Source organism: Pelodiscus sinensis, chromosome 9 (genome assembly GCF_052426305.1).
Source record: "Pelodiscus sinensis isolate ZL-2025 chromosome 9, ASM5242630v1, whole genome shotgun sequence".
Taxonomy (NCBI): Eukaryota; Metazoa; Chordata; order Testudines; family Trionychidae; genus Pelodiscus; species Pelodiscus sinensis.
The window spans coordinates 64,489,913-64,508,614 of NC_143060.1; the positions used below are offsets into that span (position 1 = coordinate 64,489,913).

The 18,702-nt window shown below is 42.0% G+C and overlaps 1 protein-coding gene across 5 annotated transcripts in view; it reads left to right on the forward strand.

Annotated features, from left to right (window-relative positions):
• RC3H1 (ring finger and CCCH-type domains 1) overlaps window positions 1-18,702 on the forward strand; it is an 86,967-nt gene that overhangs the window by 67,143 nt on the left and 1,122 nt on the right. For 3 of the 5 annotated variants that reach the window (XM_075936937.2, XM_075936941.2, XM_075936938.2), the window contains 7 exons: window positions 569-721; window positions 1,072-1,285; window positions 2,966-3,056; window positions 3,165-3,300; window positions 5,376-5,546; window positions 6,175-6,290; window positions 7,780-15,549. In XM_075936937.2, coding sequence (XP_075793052.1) covers window positions 569-721; window positions 1,072-1,285; window positions 2,966-3,056; window positions 3,165-3,300; window positions 5,376-5,546; window positions 6,175-6,290; window positions 7,780-7,930 — 1,032 coding nt within the window. In that variant the 3' untranslated portion in view covers window positions 7,931-15,549. Of the gene's footprint in view, window positions 1-568; window positions 722-1,071; window positions 1,286-2,965; window positions 3,057-3,164; window positions 3,301-5,375; window positions 5,547-6,174; window positions 6,291-7,779; window positions 15,550-18,702 lie in introns of those variants that run through there. The other 2 variants (XR_012906052.2, XM_075936939.2) reach the window with 2 other exon arrangements.

Here is an 18,702-nt window from a genome sequence, read left to right on the forward strand (position 1 = left end):
GGCTGAGAGGAGTCTATTGGATAAGAAAGGTGATAAGCGAGCCCAGGGTTGAACAATGATATCTTTCTTAGGATCGTATATTAAACATTTTAGGGAGCTTTTTGTGCTCCAGTTACAGAGGTCCACATGGTGGCCATCTGAGGAAGACTGTTCTTGGTTCTCCATTAGACTTCTGATCTATCAGTGGTCCTTAATTATTTATTTACACAGCCATGAGACCAATCTTACTGTTTTAATGTGGGAAGATTGCTTTGACTATTAATGACCAGAATACCATTGCTAGACTTAGCTTCATTTATACCTTAAGTAGTAAAGCAAATCTTCAGCCAGATCAAGGTCAGAATGTCGCCACTTCTTGCTATGCGCTGAACATTCAATACTAGGAGCCCAGCCAGCTGATTTGAATTTCACAAATGATATGGAATATAAGTTTGCAGCTTCCTACGCTGCATCCAGTTAAAGTCCTGTCAGCATCCTCCTTGAAGTTAACTGTGGCACAGGACTCAACAATGCCTGCGATATGCCTCCCGCCTTTTACTTACAGAACCAGATTTTTGTCTTTGTATAGTATTTGGACGAAGAGCTGAAGGTAGCTGGGAAATACAAAGGAAATGACTATAGCCAGTACTCTCCTTGGTCGTGTGACACCATTGGCTCCTACATTGGAACCAAAGATGCAAAACCCAAAGACGTCGTGGCAGCAGGGAGTGTAGAGATGGCAGTAAGTTGGGGTGCAAGAATGGGCTGGGGGGAGGGATCTTCTTTGTTTACTAACTGAACTAATTGCAACATGTCTTTTTTTTTTTTTTTCCCAGACCAAATGTATCTGACAAAGGGATAGTTTTACAATTGCAATCAAATGTTCTGTTTTCAAAATGAGAATTTGTTCCAGCACAATTTTTTTTTCTGTTCATCTGTTTGTTCGGTTTGGTTTTGGATATAAATATGAACTAATATCTCCTTCTTAACTTGAAGCCACTTAATGAGAGATGCTATGATATGTCATGTCCTCATTTTCTCAACGCTGTCACTGCTGGGGGTCAACTTCCCTTTTCATTACCTCTTCTACAGAACATAGACAGTAAAGCCATGCGTGACCAGCGGTTGGACCTACAGAGAAGGGCAGCAGAAGCTGGGGACGATGATCTCATCCCATTTGGAGACCGGCCAACTGTGTCAAGATTTGGGGCCATCTCACGTACTTCCAAAACGATGTACCAGAGTCCTGGCCCCATGCAGGCCATGGCAGTTCAGGGAGCTTCCACCAAATCTATCAACGTTACAGGTATAACTAGTACACGTAGTTATTTTTCTTTTTAGCATAATGTTGCTTATGGGTGGTGTTATAGTATAGGCAGGGCTCGACAAATCCGTTTATCTACTCACCCGTGGCGAGTAGATTTCAGCTGGTCGCCCCCGTTCACCGGCGGTTCGCGCATGCGCAGTGCGGGGCTGGCGAGTGGTTTTCACCGCGATCGTTGAGTCCTGAGTATAGGTACAAAATATCCTGGGAAATGTTTGTCAGAATTTTAAATGGTATTGGATGCCATCAGATTCTAATGCATTAATTATAGGTATGAGAGGTAGAAAAGACCTGTTTCCCTGTCAGTGTAGTGTAGACAGACTTTTCCAAAGCTGAATGGATCTAACTGTCAGGAAACTTTTTCCTGGTATTCTTCATTTCTCAGTTTCATCTCATTGCTACTAGTAACTACCCCATGTACATGAGTAAGGCTATGTTCCTATTTCGTATTTACGCCCTTCAGATATGTATAGCTGGTCACTATATGTGTGTTTGGAGGGGAATTATGAACTTCCCATTCCTGTTAAAGCTTGCCGACACTTAAAAGATAATGTTGGATTGAAATAGGATGTGAATTTAAAATGCAATAGGAATTCTAGAGTAGTTCTTCTTGTAGGCAATTTCAGATTTTATTTTGAGACTTCCTTTTCTAAGAAGTTGAAAGTATAACTCAACAAAAAGTACTGTACTTAGGCTACAAATATTATCCTTGCAAGCCTCACATAAGCATTATTTTGTATAATGCTCAGCTAATCCACTAACAAAATAATGTTTAATTTCTGAGTGTTATCTATGCCATTGATTTGGTAACAATTTCATACTAGCGAGTTGTGATTCTTTTAGATATAGTGAACAAAACACCTGGAGAATTGGCCTAGTTACAGTTTCCCAAAGCTACCTTCCTGGATTGTGCAGAAATGGTTGAAAACTAAAATCCTTGTTTATAGCTGTTTTGCAGAAGATTTCTAGAGTTGCAGATCGTTAAATACCTTAGAATTCTCTGAGTTCATTTTTCAAACTGGGGTTGATTTACTAGATTTGTCAATGAATCATGATCTCAGGCCAAGTCTCTACTTACCTGGAAGTTTGAATTAAGATACACAACTCCAGCTACGTTAATTGTACCTTAATTCGAACTTCCATGCCAGCTTCACAGGGGGAGGTCAACGGGGCTGAGCACTCCCGTCACTTCCCTTACTCCTCCCGAATAGAGGAGTACCGGCGTCGAGGGGAGTGGCCTCTGCGTTCGAGTTAGCAGGTTTTTGCTAGACCCACTGAATCGAATGCCAGAAGATCGACCGCTGCAGCGTCTATCTTCTTGCTAGTATAGACATGACCTCAGTTGATGTTTTAGTGAAGAAGCCTCCAATTGATAATCCAGCTGTTTTACCTACAAGGATTGTTGTACTTGCAAGTTCCTGGAGAATGATGGGGATTTGTTTTTTTTTTTTTTTTTTTTGGCCATCTGAAAGTGTGTTTATATATGAGAGAGTTCAGGTGTAGCATTCCTGTGGAAGAGGCTAGTGGAATATCCACCAGCTACTATGGATAGTCCTTGCAACCTATATACCAGTCTCTGTTGGGTGTTATAGGTGTAGTTCTGTAACACAAAGCATTGACATAGCATGTGTTATCTGGGTCACTCCTTTTGTCCCTTTGCAGATTACAGTCCATATGGAGCTCATGGTGGCTGGGGAGCTTCTCCGTATTCACCCCACCAAAACATACCGTCTCAGGGACGCTTCGGTGACAGGTAGTCCATCTCGCTTTTCCTCTGCACTTACTCTGTTCACAATAGTTTGTTCTTTGCCAGACTTCGCAAAGCTACTGTCTGAAACGTATTTTCTTTCCAATTGCAAAGGGAGAGATTGTCCATGCCTGATGTGGCCAGTCATGGGAAACCCTTAGCCTCAGCTGAGAGGGAGCAGCAGCTCCGGCTGGAACTGCAGCAACTAAACCATCAGATCAGCCAGCAGACACAATTACGAGGCCTGGAGGTTGGTATCTCCGTCTCAGAAGGGGCATAAGAGAGCAGGAGAGAGACGGAATTGGCAGATTATCTTACTACAAGCCAGAGGTTCTTCTCTCATCACATTGAACATGATACAAAAACTGAAATCCATGACATCTGACATTGAGAGTTCCCAGCACTTGCTCACAAAAGAAAAACCCTTTAACTATTTAGCAGCAGGAACTGTGAGCTTGCACAGGGGGAAAAAAAAAAAAAAAAAGGACTTGTAGCCCATGCAAAGCATACCATGTATGTTCTGTTTGTTCATGCCTGCTTGCTTTTTCTCTCTCATGGTCTTTTCAGAGCCCATTAATCTGTAAGCAAATAAAGTTCTTGGCTTTCCAGATTTTGAGGTAATCAGACTCAACCGATAGAAAATTAAACCCTTTTGTGTGGTGTTTGCCTTCGTGCTGTAGCTCTCTTCTTCCTAAACACAGCGCAAGCCAGAAAATGGAACAAAATAGGCATGAAAATGTTTTAACTTCAAAGGCTCAGCTTTAATGTCTACTTACAATGATTGTAATTCGTACCCAGTGGGATGATATGAGAGTTGATATTTGCAAAAGGAATAATGAGCTGTATCTACAACTTTACTTCATTTTATGGGACGGTGTGGTAGGAGGCAGCTGTCACACACAAATAAGGAATTTTGGGTGTAGGAAAGCTTAGTTACTGTAGTATTGATGTCTGGAAGGGAAAGCACTATCTGCCTATTGAAGGCAACAGAAAACTACTCTCAGGCACCTCTCATCTAGTCAGATTGAGGTTTCTCTCAGCAAGAAACATTGCTGGGGTATTGTTAAGAAGTCTTTGCTCTAGTCTAGTAAAAGGTTGGGTGCTAAAACAGTAGCTCCTCATTGTGCATCTATTAAGTGTTTATGTCTCTGGGTGGCAATGACCATTTCAAGAAGTACGTGTTTCCCAGTTACTGGAGAAGTGACTTGTTTGTGTTATTGTGCTCTTATTCAGGAACAAGAGGGAAATTGTGTTTAAATTGTGCATGCTTGCCTTTGGTGGTGCCTTAGTGCAGGAGTAGTTGAAAGTTTCAGAACCTCTACCTGGCTTTCCTCCCCTACATACCACTATAATTCATCTTGATTGTCGTATCTCTTAAAATGGTTAGATTTGAATATGAACTTTAAGAACTTTAAAACCTTGAGACCCAAGTCACGGTTCAGGTCACAGGATCTTTCATGGGTTTTTTTTTCTAGACACAACTAGCTTTTTACAATCCAGAGACAAAGCTTTAGGTCTAAACTAGCTGCAGCCTTTACTTATTCATTACTTTTACTTTAATGAATAAGTGTCTGTGTTAACTGTTGACCACTTGTCTGTGATTGCTGTAAGGAAAGATGGTCTCAAAAGTTTAAATACAAAACAGAGATTCACTCATGTAATTTTGGGATTCTTGTTTAATCATTGTGTGACTTGGAACGAGTTACTTGATCTCCCTCTGCTTCCTCTTTCCTCGTTGCTTGCTGACAGGTTGGGAAAGAACCACTCATTATCTGTACTTACAGCACCTCCCATTTTAGGATCTTTAAACAATTTTTAAAAAGTAGTTGTGTTGTATCTACATTGATATTGCAAGGATCTGGTGATCTCTACAGGGGCAAAACACTTCACTTCTTCTTCTTCTTCTTCTTATTCCAAGGATATGGGTTTGCTTGTCCTCCAGGAACTCTTCTTGAGCAAACACTTCACAAAAGAACATTTCCACATGAATGTATGGTGGCTTCATTTGCAAATGAAAAATAAAAATCGGGGCAGAACAACTTTTATTGGGCTTAATTATTTGTTACAATAATAAAATAACTGCATGTTAAATACTGACACTTTTAAAAAAACAAACAAACAAAAGATCTTGTAACTGGATGTAAGGGAGAGACCTTTGAAATATTGCTGGAAATGCTTTCAAAGTCAAGCCATTGTAACCCATGTAAGGGGAGGGAAGGCTTGGGTTTTCCAACTAGGCAATCCTCCTGATTTGCAGCCTGGTCCATCTCTTTGCATGGTTTGTTGTGTGCTTAGTTGTATATGTGCTTGGCTTTATGCATTTAGGCTATTAATAACAGGCTGCTGTTGCAGAGGGAGGCAACCGCCCTGGCAGGCCAACCACAGCCTCCACCGCCACCTCCTAAGTGGTCTGGGATGATCTCAAGCGAACAGCTGAGTATGGAACTGCACCAGGTGGAGAGGGAAATCGGGAAGAGAACCCGTGAGCTGAGCATGGTGAGTGCTGTGGGGAGGGGAAGTGTTGAGGTGGAATGTGGACTGCTTGGTTGGCTGCAGCCCTTTAGCCCTGGCCATAGGGCTTTCTGCTGGATGACTGCGACCAATGTTAGTCATTTCCCTTTCATCATTGTATTAGTCACACCCTTCAGATAATAGCATTTTGGGTACAGGGTTAGAATGTTACTGTACTTAAAATATTCAGCTGCACTTTTGAAAACAAGAGTAAGACTAATTTATAACTGCACAGCTAAATTAAAAAAAATCTTCGTGCCAAATGGCTGTTCGTCTTCCTTGGCTTATAAATGTTGCCTTTCAGGTGTCTACAACACACAGTCTGTATTGTAACATGCATAAGAATTTTGCAGTTCCATCCAGTAGAAAGCTAGTGTTCAATACTCAGCCTTTGGCATGAAAGTCCCTGATCTTTGCTTCACAGAATAGGAATCATTCCTGTCTTTTGGGAAATTCTGTATCCTGTGAGGGTGGCTAGATCCCTCTGAACCAGTTTTCTTGTCTCGAGGGGCTTTGTTTAATATTTACAAGCATTCTCTTCTGTTCCCATGGAATGAAGCCACAGAATCTTTGGATGATGTGAAACAGTATTTTCTGTCCTCTTCTTTCAAAGGAGAGCCAGTCTTCACTGGACATGAAAAGCAGCCTGGGCACCAATAAACAGACAGAAAATGGACAACTAGAACCATCAAACAAGGTTCCAGCTGAGGACCTCACACTGACGTTCAGGTAACAGATTGGAATTTCCATTGGTCCTTAGAGGATAAGTTAGTCAGGCCCGTCTCTTAAGAATACGAAGAGCATCCGATACCTGTTGCATTTCTATCACTTTTTTATATTGAGTATGCATGTAATTATTCAATGTGGGGTGATTTCAGCCAAGGGGAGAAATGAAATGAAGCTGTTTGTGAATTGTTAGCTAGTCTCTCACGTAAAACAAATTATTCTGTTTTTAGTAACAGGAATAATTTTTTGGGGGAGGCGGGGGAGTTTGCTGTGAAATGAGGGTGTTCATTCCAGTACGCAAAATCAGGACAAAATTCTGCTTTTGCACTTGCACAAAGCTTCCAATAGAGATTGAGCTGCGTGATGTGAACTAGGACTGCATCTACCATAAATTAAAAGCATTACAACATGCTGTTGGCTGGAAAGTTTTATAAGTCCACTTAACAGCCATCTCGAGGTTTTTTATAAGCATTGGTTACAACAATTGTTAAGGTCTTCAGATGTAGTTGAGCTGGAAAAGACTGCAGTGGCTTCTCTCCACCATGAACAGAAGGACACAGGCTTTGCAGTTGTTAGTGAAACTAGTTTGTATAATTTCTGTTAGATAATTGTAAATATTGATATTAGCTCAGTGTTTGGAAATCGGTGAAGGATTTTAGTTAGCTGGTGTATTAACTTGACCATCATGCCATTACTGATTCCTGAAATTTTTTGCACATTGGGTAAGCAGAGAAACAGCAATGAACCTGTGATGCAATCGTGCTTTATTCATACTTAAATGTTGGTCTTTCCAATGTAATTTTCAAGTTATTCTAATTGCTAGCTGTAAAAAATAAACACTAAAAATATTAATGTTTTTGCCATCCTAACAGTGAATCAATATTGAAGACAGTAGTGTGTCCTAAATTGCTGCTGATAGCACCACTTTGTTGGAGTCTAATGGAGGGTACATAGCAATCATTTAGAAGTCCAGAGAAATTAGAGCTATTTCGAGTCTTCATCTTTCCTCTCGTTAGTGCTGCACAAACTTCCCTACTCTGTCATGGGCCAAAAGTCACAAGAGGGAAGTCTTAACAGAACAGCAGTTTCCCCTTCCACTGTGGAAATAGTGACACGTATCTCAAAAAACTGTTCTGGGGAGGGGGAAAATGGCTACTTTAAATACTCTGTTTATGCAAATTATAATTTGAAGGATAGTTAATTATTTCTGTGTGTATTTCATAATGGATACAATCTAGTGCTATTATAGGACCCTTAAAATGTTTCCCTTGTAGTGTTTTTGTTTTGTTTTCCAGTATCCTTAATGTATTTTTTTTTCTCATGGGATGGGTATACATGAACAGTAAATGATTCATTGACCAAGGCAATGAATGTCTTGTGACTGTCTTACAAAAGAGATGCATGGTTATTGAAACACCACAGCAACAACAGGCTGGGCCTTGTTTCCCATGTTTAAAATCTGTTCATTTATTCCCCTTTTCTCCTTCCACAGTGATGTCCCAAATGGATCAGTCTTGACGCAAGAGAACATCAGCCTCCTATCAAACAAGACCTCTTCTCTGAGCCTGTCAGAGGACCCAGAGGGGGGAGGAGATAACCAGGACTCCCAAAGAACAGGAGTTGCACCCACCTCTTCTCCATGAAGTGAGGAAAGCATCCCCCCCACCCCGAGTTTCTGTTGGGGAGGGGGAGTTGGTAGCTTCCATCACACTTCCCTCTAACAGTGGTCAGAGAAACACAGGAGCAGCATTAGCAGGAGATCCGGAGGCAATGTGCACAAACACCACTACTAGAAACAAACCCTGCACATAGTTCACACTTAACACATTTTTTAATTAAAAAAAAAATTAGCAGTATCTGCAAGCAATTCAGATTAAATTTGTTTTTGTTCTGTGAATGAACTTTATTTTAATAACTTTGGACGCCTTGGATCCCAGGGCTTTAAAAAAAAAGATATTATATATATATACTCTGTTTGATTAATTGTATGATCTTAATGAAGTAGGTTTTTTCTTTTCCTTTGGTATTATTACATACCCAGTGTATAAATCTTTACCACCTCTACTCCCTTTCACCTCTGAACAACGTTAACTGCCTCCTGGTATGAATTTAAAGGTGAATGAGGGACATGGAATGGAGGGAAGCCATGAATTGCAGAGTCAAAAAACATGCAGCAAATATCCGTAGTTTTGTTTTTAATGTTAACTTCTTGTTACTAGGCGTTCACGTCAATGACTACATTACCGTTCCACTTATACCCCTTGGCTTTTAGCCACAGTTGATGTAATTTTCTCAGCTCAGTGAAAGCATTCCATAATATCCATCCTGCTGCAGCATGAATCCTCAAAGCTATGATTCCAGCAGTAGCAAAGAGTCCAGTGTATGCATGTTATGGTTTTTTTGTTTTGTTTTGTTTTGTTTTTTTGAGCTAGGAACTTAGATGGCGTGTGTTTTTTTTGTGGCTGGGATGCGAGTTGAGTCAACGGCAGAGGGCCTCAACTAATTGAGACCTGCATGTTTCAGACTTCCAGGAGAGAGAGTAGAAATTGGCTGTCTGGATCCCGAGCCTAAGCTATTTGCCCGACCAGCAGTTGCCGTTGGGCAACATGACAGAGGCACCAAAAAGTTTTCATCTCTAGCAATAGCAAAATACCCAAAGAGAACACCGATTTTTAAGGAACTAGAAAGTTTCCTTTATTAGGCCATGAGAAGAGCCTTTTATAAAGGGCCTTTTTTGTAACCCGAGCATCCAAGGTTGCCTCAGAAAGGGCATGGACTGCCTATTGTCAACCTGATCCAAAGCCAGTGAAGTCAGTCAGTGAAGAGACTTCCATTGACTTGTGTGAGCTTTGGAACAGGCCTTCCGTTTTCCTGTTTTTAAAACACTATTTCAATTATAGCTTCCCCTCCCCCCTCACTGGTAATTATTGAGCTGCTTGTGTGTAAATAGAAGTCTTCTGCTTTTATAATCTGCCACTTCTGGCCTAAAATGTTTTATTTGTGATGTCAGGAAAGGCCTCTCATGGGAAGAGGAAAAGAACTTTGTCTTGCATGCACAGCACTTGGTAATTGGCAAAATAGAGGAGGGCAGGTGTAGTAGCAATGTTTGGTAAGATCCATGTGTACCAGGACACAGCAATGGCTGGCAGTCCGGCTCTTCCTCTTGAGCCTTGCCTGTCATAGCTGCATGGAATCCTTTCAGGAGCCAGCATTTCGTCTCTCTAGGAGAAAAGTTGCATCCAGTAATGCCAGTTCAGGTGCCACAGTGATCCTGCCAGAAGCATTTGAGACAGGACTTTCAGGCCTGCATGTTCTCATTCCATTGAGAATTCCTCTTAACAAGCACAAACATGAGTGAGGGTTTGCTCTTGCTGCATGTGTTTTGACCCTTGTAGCCTGCACTGAACGAGTCCCTCTGCATAGAAAGCTCAGTGGGAAAGAATCTGGGTAGTGTTACTCCCTCCATGCCCCCCGGGGCCTGCTTTTTGCTCTTCTTTCTGGATTAGACTACTAAATCAGAAAGCACTGGTTATGTAATAAATTATTGCATTGCTTTGGTTGGGTAAAAGCAAGAGTTAATACTTTTCTTGTTTAGTTATTTCTTAACCTTTAACTCCTGCTAAGGTCTTAGGAACCTTGGACTAAGCTTTGCATCTGTCATACCGTTAATTTAAATAAAATGGGAGGGAATACAGTCCCACTATTGCCTACCAGTAGAGAGTCCAAACAGAAGACTCATTTGAGTAGCGATTATTTAATTTGCCCAGTCAAGGCACCGCATTTATATACTATTTCACATTGAATTTGATTATGCCCTACAGACCTGGCTGGTCAAGGATTTGATACACATATTGGCTTGGGATTCGAGCTTTCTTTTTTATTTAAATAAAAATTTATATATATAAATAAATAAATATATATATATATATATATATATATACATATATACATAGTTATATCTGTATATATATTGGGTATGTGTTAAGAATTTTTTCGCATGAGCGCAGCTGTTCTGATCAAATGTCTGATTGGGAGGTAGAAGCACTGAATGAAGATAAAGCCTTTTCAGCTCGCAGCCACACTTTATGCATGTTTATTTCACTCTTTGCTGAACGTTGGCCTCAGAATTGCCAAGGAAAGCAGCTTTGTGGCTTGTTTGTTTGTGTGTGTGTGTGTGTGTGTGTTTGTTCCCCACAAATCAAGGAGAAAAAAAATCTTCTTTGTCCTGGAGTCTCACCAGCTGCACTCTTTTTTTTTTTTTTTTTTTTTTTCTCCTGCTGGTACATGTTTACACCTTGCACCTTCCTTGATCATAGCCTCTGTCCTTCCCGCTCAAGAGGACCAGGCTGACTTCCCTGAGAGAGTGTCATTTGTTTTCCATCCTTCTCCCTCTTGGGATGAGCTCAGTGCACTGGTTGGCAGCATGCTGCTGTGGGCTGGACTCCTGCACTGCAGAGACCATCACCTGCTCAGCCTTGACGACGTTATTTTTAAGAAACTTTTTTCTGCTGTTTATATTAACACAAGCTCGTTTTAGTTGAGATGATTTCGAGCAGTATTCTAAGCTAGGAGGGCAAGTGCAGAAGGCCAGGTGTCTTATTTTTTACTTCTGACTAGAAAAAATTGCTTTACGTAAAATAATTAAAATTTGTAGGAAGAAAATCTGGAGGAAGGAGGGGGAAAAAATGATCCGTTATCTGTTGTGCCAACTAATTTTATTTGCAGTTCAGAACTGACCTTTTTCTCTCTAACTTTTGCAGGGAGGGGGAATTCTATAGTAAGAACTGCTCAAACCAGTACATGTAGGTCAACGAGGATAAATGCTCCTAAAGCAATGTGTTAGAGTACCTCAGTGTTATCCCCCGCTCCTTTGTGTCCTGTACTTTTTGTGTCCTTGTTGTGATCAGTCTCTCCAGGTGAATGCCCTGTTTGTTTAACATTGTAGTTTGGCTTTTTAGCTTGCCTGTTTAATATGTTCATACCTTATTGATTTTGGCTTTGTTTCCTTTTTCTCCTGCTTTTGCCCTTTCCCTGTGTTTCTGTAGAGAAGTGTAGGTGATACAACCAGTGAAATAGGGTTTCAGAACCAGAAAAAAAGGCTTTAAATCTTAATGAAGACAGTACCCGAAATCCACTTTCTGTGGAAAAATCCTGCCAGCAGAACTGAGAGCACCCAATACTCTTCAGGGGTAAGGATTGATTGTTAAAGCAGACAACCTAAATTCCCGTGACCAGCTATGTTTGCTGCTTCACTCATTTGTGGCTTGTTCCTGTCCCTATGAAACCCGACCACTGTCCAGTTGGGTTAAATGAAACTGCTGCAGCCTGGCTTGGTCCCATGTACTCTAGCGAGAGCACTGTTGGGACACGGTTGGGGTGCTGTCATGTTGTATGACTAGTCGGGCAGACTTGCTGGTGTAGATGGAACCTTGTAAATGCTTGTGGCTCGCAGTTTCAACCATCGTGTGCACAGAGCCCTAAAAACGAGGCGCTTCAGATAGCAGGCTGAGCTTTACGATGCCAGACACAAATAGGTGACCAGTTAGGAATATAAACAAAATCTCATTTTTTCTATAGTATCATGGGTTTGTTCCTTCTTGCGCGTGCCCCAGTTCCTCATTTTAATGAGAGATTTCTATATGCTTATCTTCTAGCAGTTTGTAGGCTGCCCTGCCCCATTTCAAAATCAGAGTCCTGTGGATCTGAGCACCTTTCATACATTTAATGCTGTTACCACTTTAACCTCAAATTCTTCTTCAGCTGCCTGGTTTCTGCTAGCCCCTGTGATCTCCCTCCAGTCCACCCCTCTCTTCCCTCTGGCTTGCCCATCATCCTCCCTGATCGTGCAACAGTGACAGCTTGCTGCTTCAAAACCGAGCATTCAAATGAATTCGCTTAGCCAATAACTTCTGTGAAGTTGCCTTTTCTAATGGTGTTATTACTCAGTGATGCACAAATGTGATATTGCCCCTACTGGTAGGCAAACAGGGGGTCTGTATAAACATGGTAAACTGCTGTTTTTCTTTAAAGGAGAGCCAAAGACTTGTGCTTCATTCTTTTCACTTTTTCCCCCCTCAATGAGCTGTTTTGATTGTCAAATCTTTGTAGAACTTTGTGAGTTGACTGTATTCTCCTGGTAGCAGTTTGCACAGTTAATGATTATCAAGCCTTAATCCTACGTTAAATGGTGGTAAGTCATCAGTTCATCTAGTTACGCAATTTAAAAAAGGTGTGTTTAAGCACCTAATATATTTGGAGTCTTCTAACTGTCATACTTGTTCTTTCATCCACTCCCATGCACTCAGCTAATTTACAGATAACGGAGGAGGGACTTTAAAGGTTTACATCATTCAAAAAGCCATGTTTATAAAAATTAATCCATGATTAACCTGTTGGATTTAAAATATCTAAAAACTAGTTTGCTGCAAATGTGAATCTTTGCTGACTTATAAGAGTGTCCAGTGAGACTGACAAGACTCCTGTCCAGCTGTACCATGGCTTTAAATCAAGTACTGCACAACATGCCTACTGATGATAGGTATTTGATATCTGTGACCAACTCACTGAACTGCAAAGGAGTAGAATTGGGCTTTGAGTTTGACACGTGCCCTTTTTTAACTACTTCACAGGAGTTTGCTTAAATTTCTTGCAGATTTAACTTTTGAAATTGAGAGGGGAATTCCTAAATAGCAAAAATAATCGGGGAAAACTCTCCACTTCTTGCTGTTCCCAGTCACAAAAGTGTGGTGCTTTTAAAAGTATCCTGACCGCCACAGGTCAGTGATAAGTACCAAACCTCAGGGCAGTATTTTGAAGAGGGAGTACTTGATAAGATTAAGAGAAAAGCCCAATAAATTCAGTACTAAAAACGGGGGCATTGAGTAGCAGTGCTGCCCGTTAGTCTCCTCTGTGTTTAATAAAGGGGAAAAATCATTGGAAGAGCTGTGAGAAAAGTACCTAGAGTCATTCAAATGAGCAGGCAGAATAACTGTGGCATGACTTCACCTCCATAACTTGCCATTATATTGATTCCCTTCTCCTCCACTCGTCTCTAAAATAGGTACACTTTCTGCCCCACTGCCCAATATCGGCAGTATTAGCTGTGAGACAGTTAAGAGATGTATAAACGAATATTATCAGAGTGACATGCTTCCGCTGTCTTATTCAGAGTAGTGATTCACACACTGAATTGGTGAAAAGCCTGTCATGCTAAATTTGAGTCGGCACATCTGAGCCACCTTCTAAACACAGCCTTTGTGCAGATAAGTGACATTTTGTGTCCTTTGCAGTATGTGAGTACAGGGCCAAGATTGTCCGTATGACATTGAAACTGATTTGCTCTTCTGGCAAATTTAATATAAATATTAAACACAGATGCTGGAATGTTGCTGTCATCTACTACTTGCATTGACACAAAATGGCACATACTGGAAAGAGGCTCAAGTGTTGCAGGACACCAGTCAAGTAGTCTGGAGGCCTTATTCCAATAGAGGCACCTGACACAGGTTCTACATTGTAGTCAAAACCAGGTGTTAAATGTGTCTGATCATGCCTCACCTTTGGAAGCAACTGGTTGTTGTGATGTAGATGGGACTTTTCATTGGAGGGGAAGGGAATATTAATGTGACCTTTTTTTTTAAATGATTGTATCAGTAGTGAGAGTGGTTTCATGCCATGGGAATGAGGAATACGATTTCCAAAACATCTCCACTTTCTTTGTTACATTCTAATGGAGTGCATGAACAATTTGGTTCTTCCTCTGTGTACACTGGACTTCCTCCTCAACTGCTTCCCAGTGCAGGTGAAACTTTATAACACCGTGGCCAAGATGTCCAGAGTTGGATGTTAACAATTTAGCCACCCGAATAAGGGGTCTGACCTGCAGTGCTGCTGAGCTCCTGTAGCTTCTGGAAAGTTAACCTCTCTCAGTCCAGTGGGACCTGCAGCCGCTCAGCACCTCTGAAAATCAGGCATCTTCCATTGAGGTGCTGAGTTCCAGCTACCAAATTCTGGACATCTTTGCCTGATAGATCTGGAGATGTATAAGTTTTGGGGGGTTTTTCCACTGGTTCCTCCTGCAAGGAAAGTTTGGGCCCACAAGGAAAACACAGTAGTATCAACTTAAAAATAGGAAAAAGGTGTTTGGGGCATCTGGTTGTTTTTTTTTTGTGTTGGGTTGGGGTTTTTTGGGGGTTTGGTGGGTGGTTTTTGTTTTTTTTTTTTTTTTTTTTTTTTTTTTGGTTTTGGTTTTGGTCTTGGGGAAAGTACAACCAAAGGGAGATGCAATCCCTGATAAGAAAGAAGTATTAGATACACTGAAATATGTATATGTATCTGTAACTAAAAAAACCAAAATCCTCTGGTGTATTTGATGTTTATGGTATAAACTAAAAATCATTTGCTTCTCTGTAATATTAAAGTTGTTAATAATTTGTGGCAGATAATACAAGTCTTTGGCATCCAAACCAGATTGTGTACTGGATGGATCCCACAACTGGACCTGTGCAGTGAGCTCCTTTCTAGCTTTTAGTAGAGGTGGCAGAAGCTTTCTGTGCATCCAGAGATCAACTTGAATCCAGAAAGGAGAAATAACCCCCCAAGCAACACAGCTGATCCATTGTTCATCATTTTTATGCCATTCCTTTGCAGCCTCTAAGTGGGTGGCTGCAACGTGGACAAAATAGCCAATAATGGGACTTTAGCTTTACTAGCGTAAGGAATTTCTGCCTTCCCTGAGGCTTCTGCTTGCCAGGTGAGCAACCTCTGTACGAAGAGGCGCTTTCCTTGAAGGTCAGCTTAACAGCTACACTGTAGCTTGATTGATTTTTTTTTTTCTACTTTTGATAACCAGTGACAGTAATGTGAAGAGCTCTGTCCCCATTTTCTTCCATTCAGTGGAGACAGAGCACACAACCACATGCATTCCCACTTTAAAAGCCACCTAACTGTTTCCAGTTGTGGGATTTCTCTACAGAAATACTTTATTTGTAAACCTAGTTTTCTTTGGTTCATACCAGTCTCCCCGAGACATTCTACCGTCATTATCACCTTTTTGGGTGGAGTTTATTTTATTTTTTCGTTTGTTTTTGTTTTTTTAAATAACTTTTTACATTGGTGCATATATGCTTGGGATAGAGCTCGTGTAATTTACCAATCGTATTGATTGTATGTGATTGTGCCCTGCGGAGGTATATTTAACGAAAATTAAAATAAAATTTTAAAAAAAATAGTCTAGGATAATAAAGGAGACCATGAGATTTGAGTCGAGTCATGAATGACTTCTTCAACTTACATAGGGTTTTATATAAGTAAGGATCCTTGGATCCTATCGGTCAGTGCTAAACAAAATGTCATTGTTTCTTGCCCCCCCCCTTTTTTTTAATGTCCCCATGTTGCTTTTCCCCTTCATTCCTCTTCCTCGGGAAGCGGGAGGGGGAATCCCGAGATCTGACGGGGCAGCATATTCCACACTTGCTGAATATTATAAATACACTTCATACCTCTCAAAACACACTTTTTAAAGAGTACAGATTAAGACATGCATGGAATTCTATAAATTGTGAATTCTGCATGTGCTCAGGAAAACTCTGAAATCTGGTACATGGGGGCATGGCTTAGGGGAGAACTTCATGGCAGGTTAAGCATCTTTCAATGTGAGTTGGACACTTACGTGCCATGTTGGGGGCGGGGAGCGCAATTTGCCTTTTCCTTCTTTTCCTGTGTGTTAATCCTCCAAAGTATCATGGATACAATTTAAAAGTAAAAGCTTTCTGCATATTGTGTTGAAAGGAGGAAGGGTTGAGTGATACGAAAAGCAGGAGGGTCTCTGGTCGAAAAGTTTATTTTCCCTTGTGATTTTAATTTAGAAGTGTGGAGCGAACAATTTTACTTTTGTATTACAAATCAAACCTATTTTGTGAACATGTTGATTATATTGAAAAGGCAACATGGCGAAATGCTGTTTCCTCCCTCCCTTTTGAAGCGGACTCGCCTCGTTGCTCCAGCATGGTTTTTAAGGCCCCTAAACAAGGATTTATTTGAGCAAGCAGAATAGGAGTGATTCACCTTTTGGTTTGTAAGCAGATGGAAGTGTCTACAAGGTCTTACCTGCTTTTCTGTCCGCGCTTGTATTAAATGAGAAATGAATGGAGAACGCATTTGAAACCTCTCGTTTTCTCTTTGGGTTGAAGTGTGTGGTCATCTGTGTTTTTTTGATGAGCCTCGTAATCCAAGTAGCTCTTTCTCCAGCATAGCCTCTAGAATCCTACAGAGTCGGAGATGGCCAGTCTCGAAGCAGAGAAGACTTTTTGAAGACTTCCTTTTCCCTCTCTGGTTATGGAGTCATTGCAGGCTCAGGCACAACTGACGTTCTCAGCTCGCACCCTTTCCTTTGCACAGAGTGATTTCGGTGCATTGTGCATCCACCAGACATAAGCAAAAAAAGAGAAGGTTGAGACAGTCCTTCGATATTTCAAAGAGCTTGTAGAAGTGCCAGGCTGACAGCCTCAGGGCTGAAATGCAAGCAGCTCACCTCATTGAATACTGCATTTGCTTTAGTACATGTGCTTCAGAATGAGTATAAGCCTGGCTTCCAACCGTTCCCTGTTTGTGCGCGTTCCTCTTCACACCCTAATCCCCTGCTTGCTGTTGCTAGCAAACTGACACCTGGTTGCAGCTTGTAGACCTCTTGAGACCGGGGGAACATCAAGTGTGTGGAGCAAGTCCTGCCTGCAGTAAAAATTCTGCCTTGCCTGACCCGATCCCATTCAGCATGAAGCAAGAGCGGCCCCTGTAGCTGAAATCTCACTCCGCCCTTTGTGCATGCTGCTTTCCTCTTCGATGTGGCCTCCCATCCCACGTGCACACTTCGTCGTGTGGCCGTCGGTGCTTCTGAGTGCATTAAAGGCTCCCTCCCACGTCTGAGCTCAGCCTGTTGTAACATTCAGACTGCGTGAGCGGATTAGCAGTTTGAGTCAAAGTACTTTACGGATACTATTTGACCCCTCCCTTATTCCTTGGAGAGAACATTTATTCTCCCCATTTTATGGATGAGGTAACTGAGGCAGAGGTCTTGTCTCTCCCAAAGCAACTGAGAGAATCTGTCACAATGGGACTGGATCATGCGGCTGCTTGAATTCAAATCCTCCACTGTAAGTGCTGAATGCCTCTGGACCTGGAGTCTCCCTGTCTGCAGCTCCTTCCTTGCAAAACTCTGACGCTGTGCCACAAACTGTGGCCACCGTTCCTACAGCCGCCCTGAATAACCTACAGTGCCTTGTTCTCCTCTGCGGCATGGGGGTCAAGGCCTTATTAGGCTGCTAAGAAGCACCCCGACACCCTTTGTCCCCTGAAACATGAGCCACCTACAATAGGTTCATGGCTCTGCCAAGAGTAAAACTGTGTTGATATGGGGAAACTGAGGCATGCACACTCCACTGCCTCGTGCAGCCCCCTTGTGGATGTGGCGGGTGCCAACCTGCTACTCCCAGGCATTGCACAGAAGTGTAGGCACATCCAAAGGCTAGCAGCATTTCAAAAGGCAGTCTACTTAGGTGAGTGACACGTACTGCAGGCCAGTCTACTTTTCCCGGCAGTAGTGCAGGAGACTCTGCAAAGCCTCTTATTTTCTCCGGTGAGAACTGTGGCTGTTCTCCCCTGGAGTTGAAGGTGGGAGACCTTACCAGCACTATGGCTGATCTTTGGAATCTTAGCCACCGGGTGAGTGTATGGGAGGGGCCCCAGCCCCAGCTCTCACTGTAAGTCTCTAAGATGTTGCAAGACTATTCTTTTTTTTTTTTTTTTAAGGAACCTGAGATACTGATCCTTGCCCTGTGCACTAGGGATGTGAATGGTTAACTGGTAAGCCTCACCTACTAAGGATGAAGCTTACTGGTTAAGGTTAACTGGTGGGGGCTGGAGCAGTTTCCTGCCTGCTGCAAGCAGTCGGGCTGCTCCTGCCGGACAGTGGACCTGCTGCGGAGAAGGGTTGCTCTGGTCATCTGGAGCAGCTCCTGTCTGTGGCAAGCCTTGGCACCCGACAGCAGGTGCTGCTCCAGGTCATGGTGGGGGAGGGCTGCCCTTACTTCCTTAACCAATTAAAGGGGATTTAATGGGACCACCATTGCTAAAACAATCCTGTAAGCTGTTTAAAAAAAAATTTTTTTTTTTAACGTCCAATCACTTTTGGAGCAGCGAGGCTTATATCTTGGCTAGATGGTCCCAAATCTGCACTACAGTAAACCCTCTGCCAATATAAGCTGCCCTATGTATGTGTGTATATTACCAATACCACAGGTCTGCTTCTTCATCCTTAACTTGTGAGGCGGTGCCATTCCAATACCCATCACAGTAGGTAACTGTCAACTTCATGGTGCGCTGGGCATGGCTCTTGGCCCATTGTTGCAGGACAGGCTAA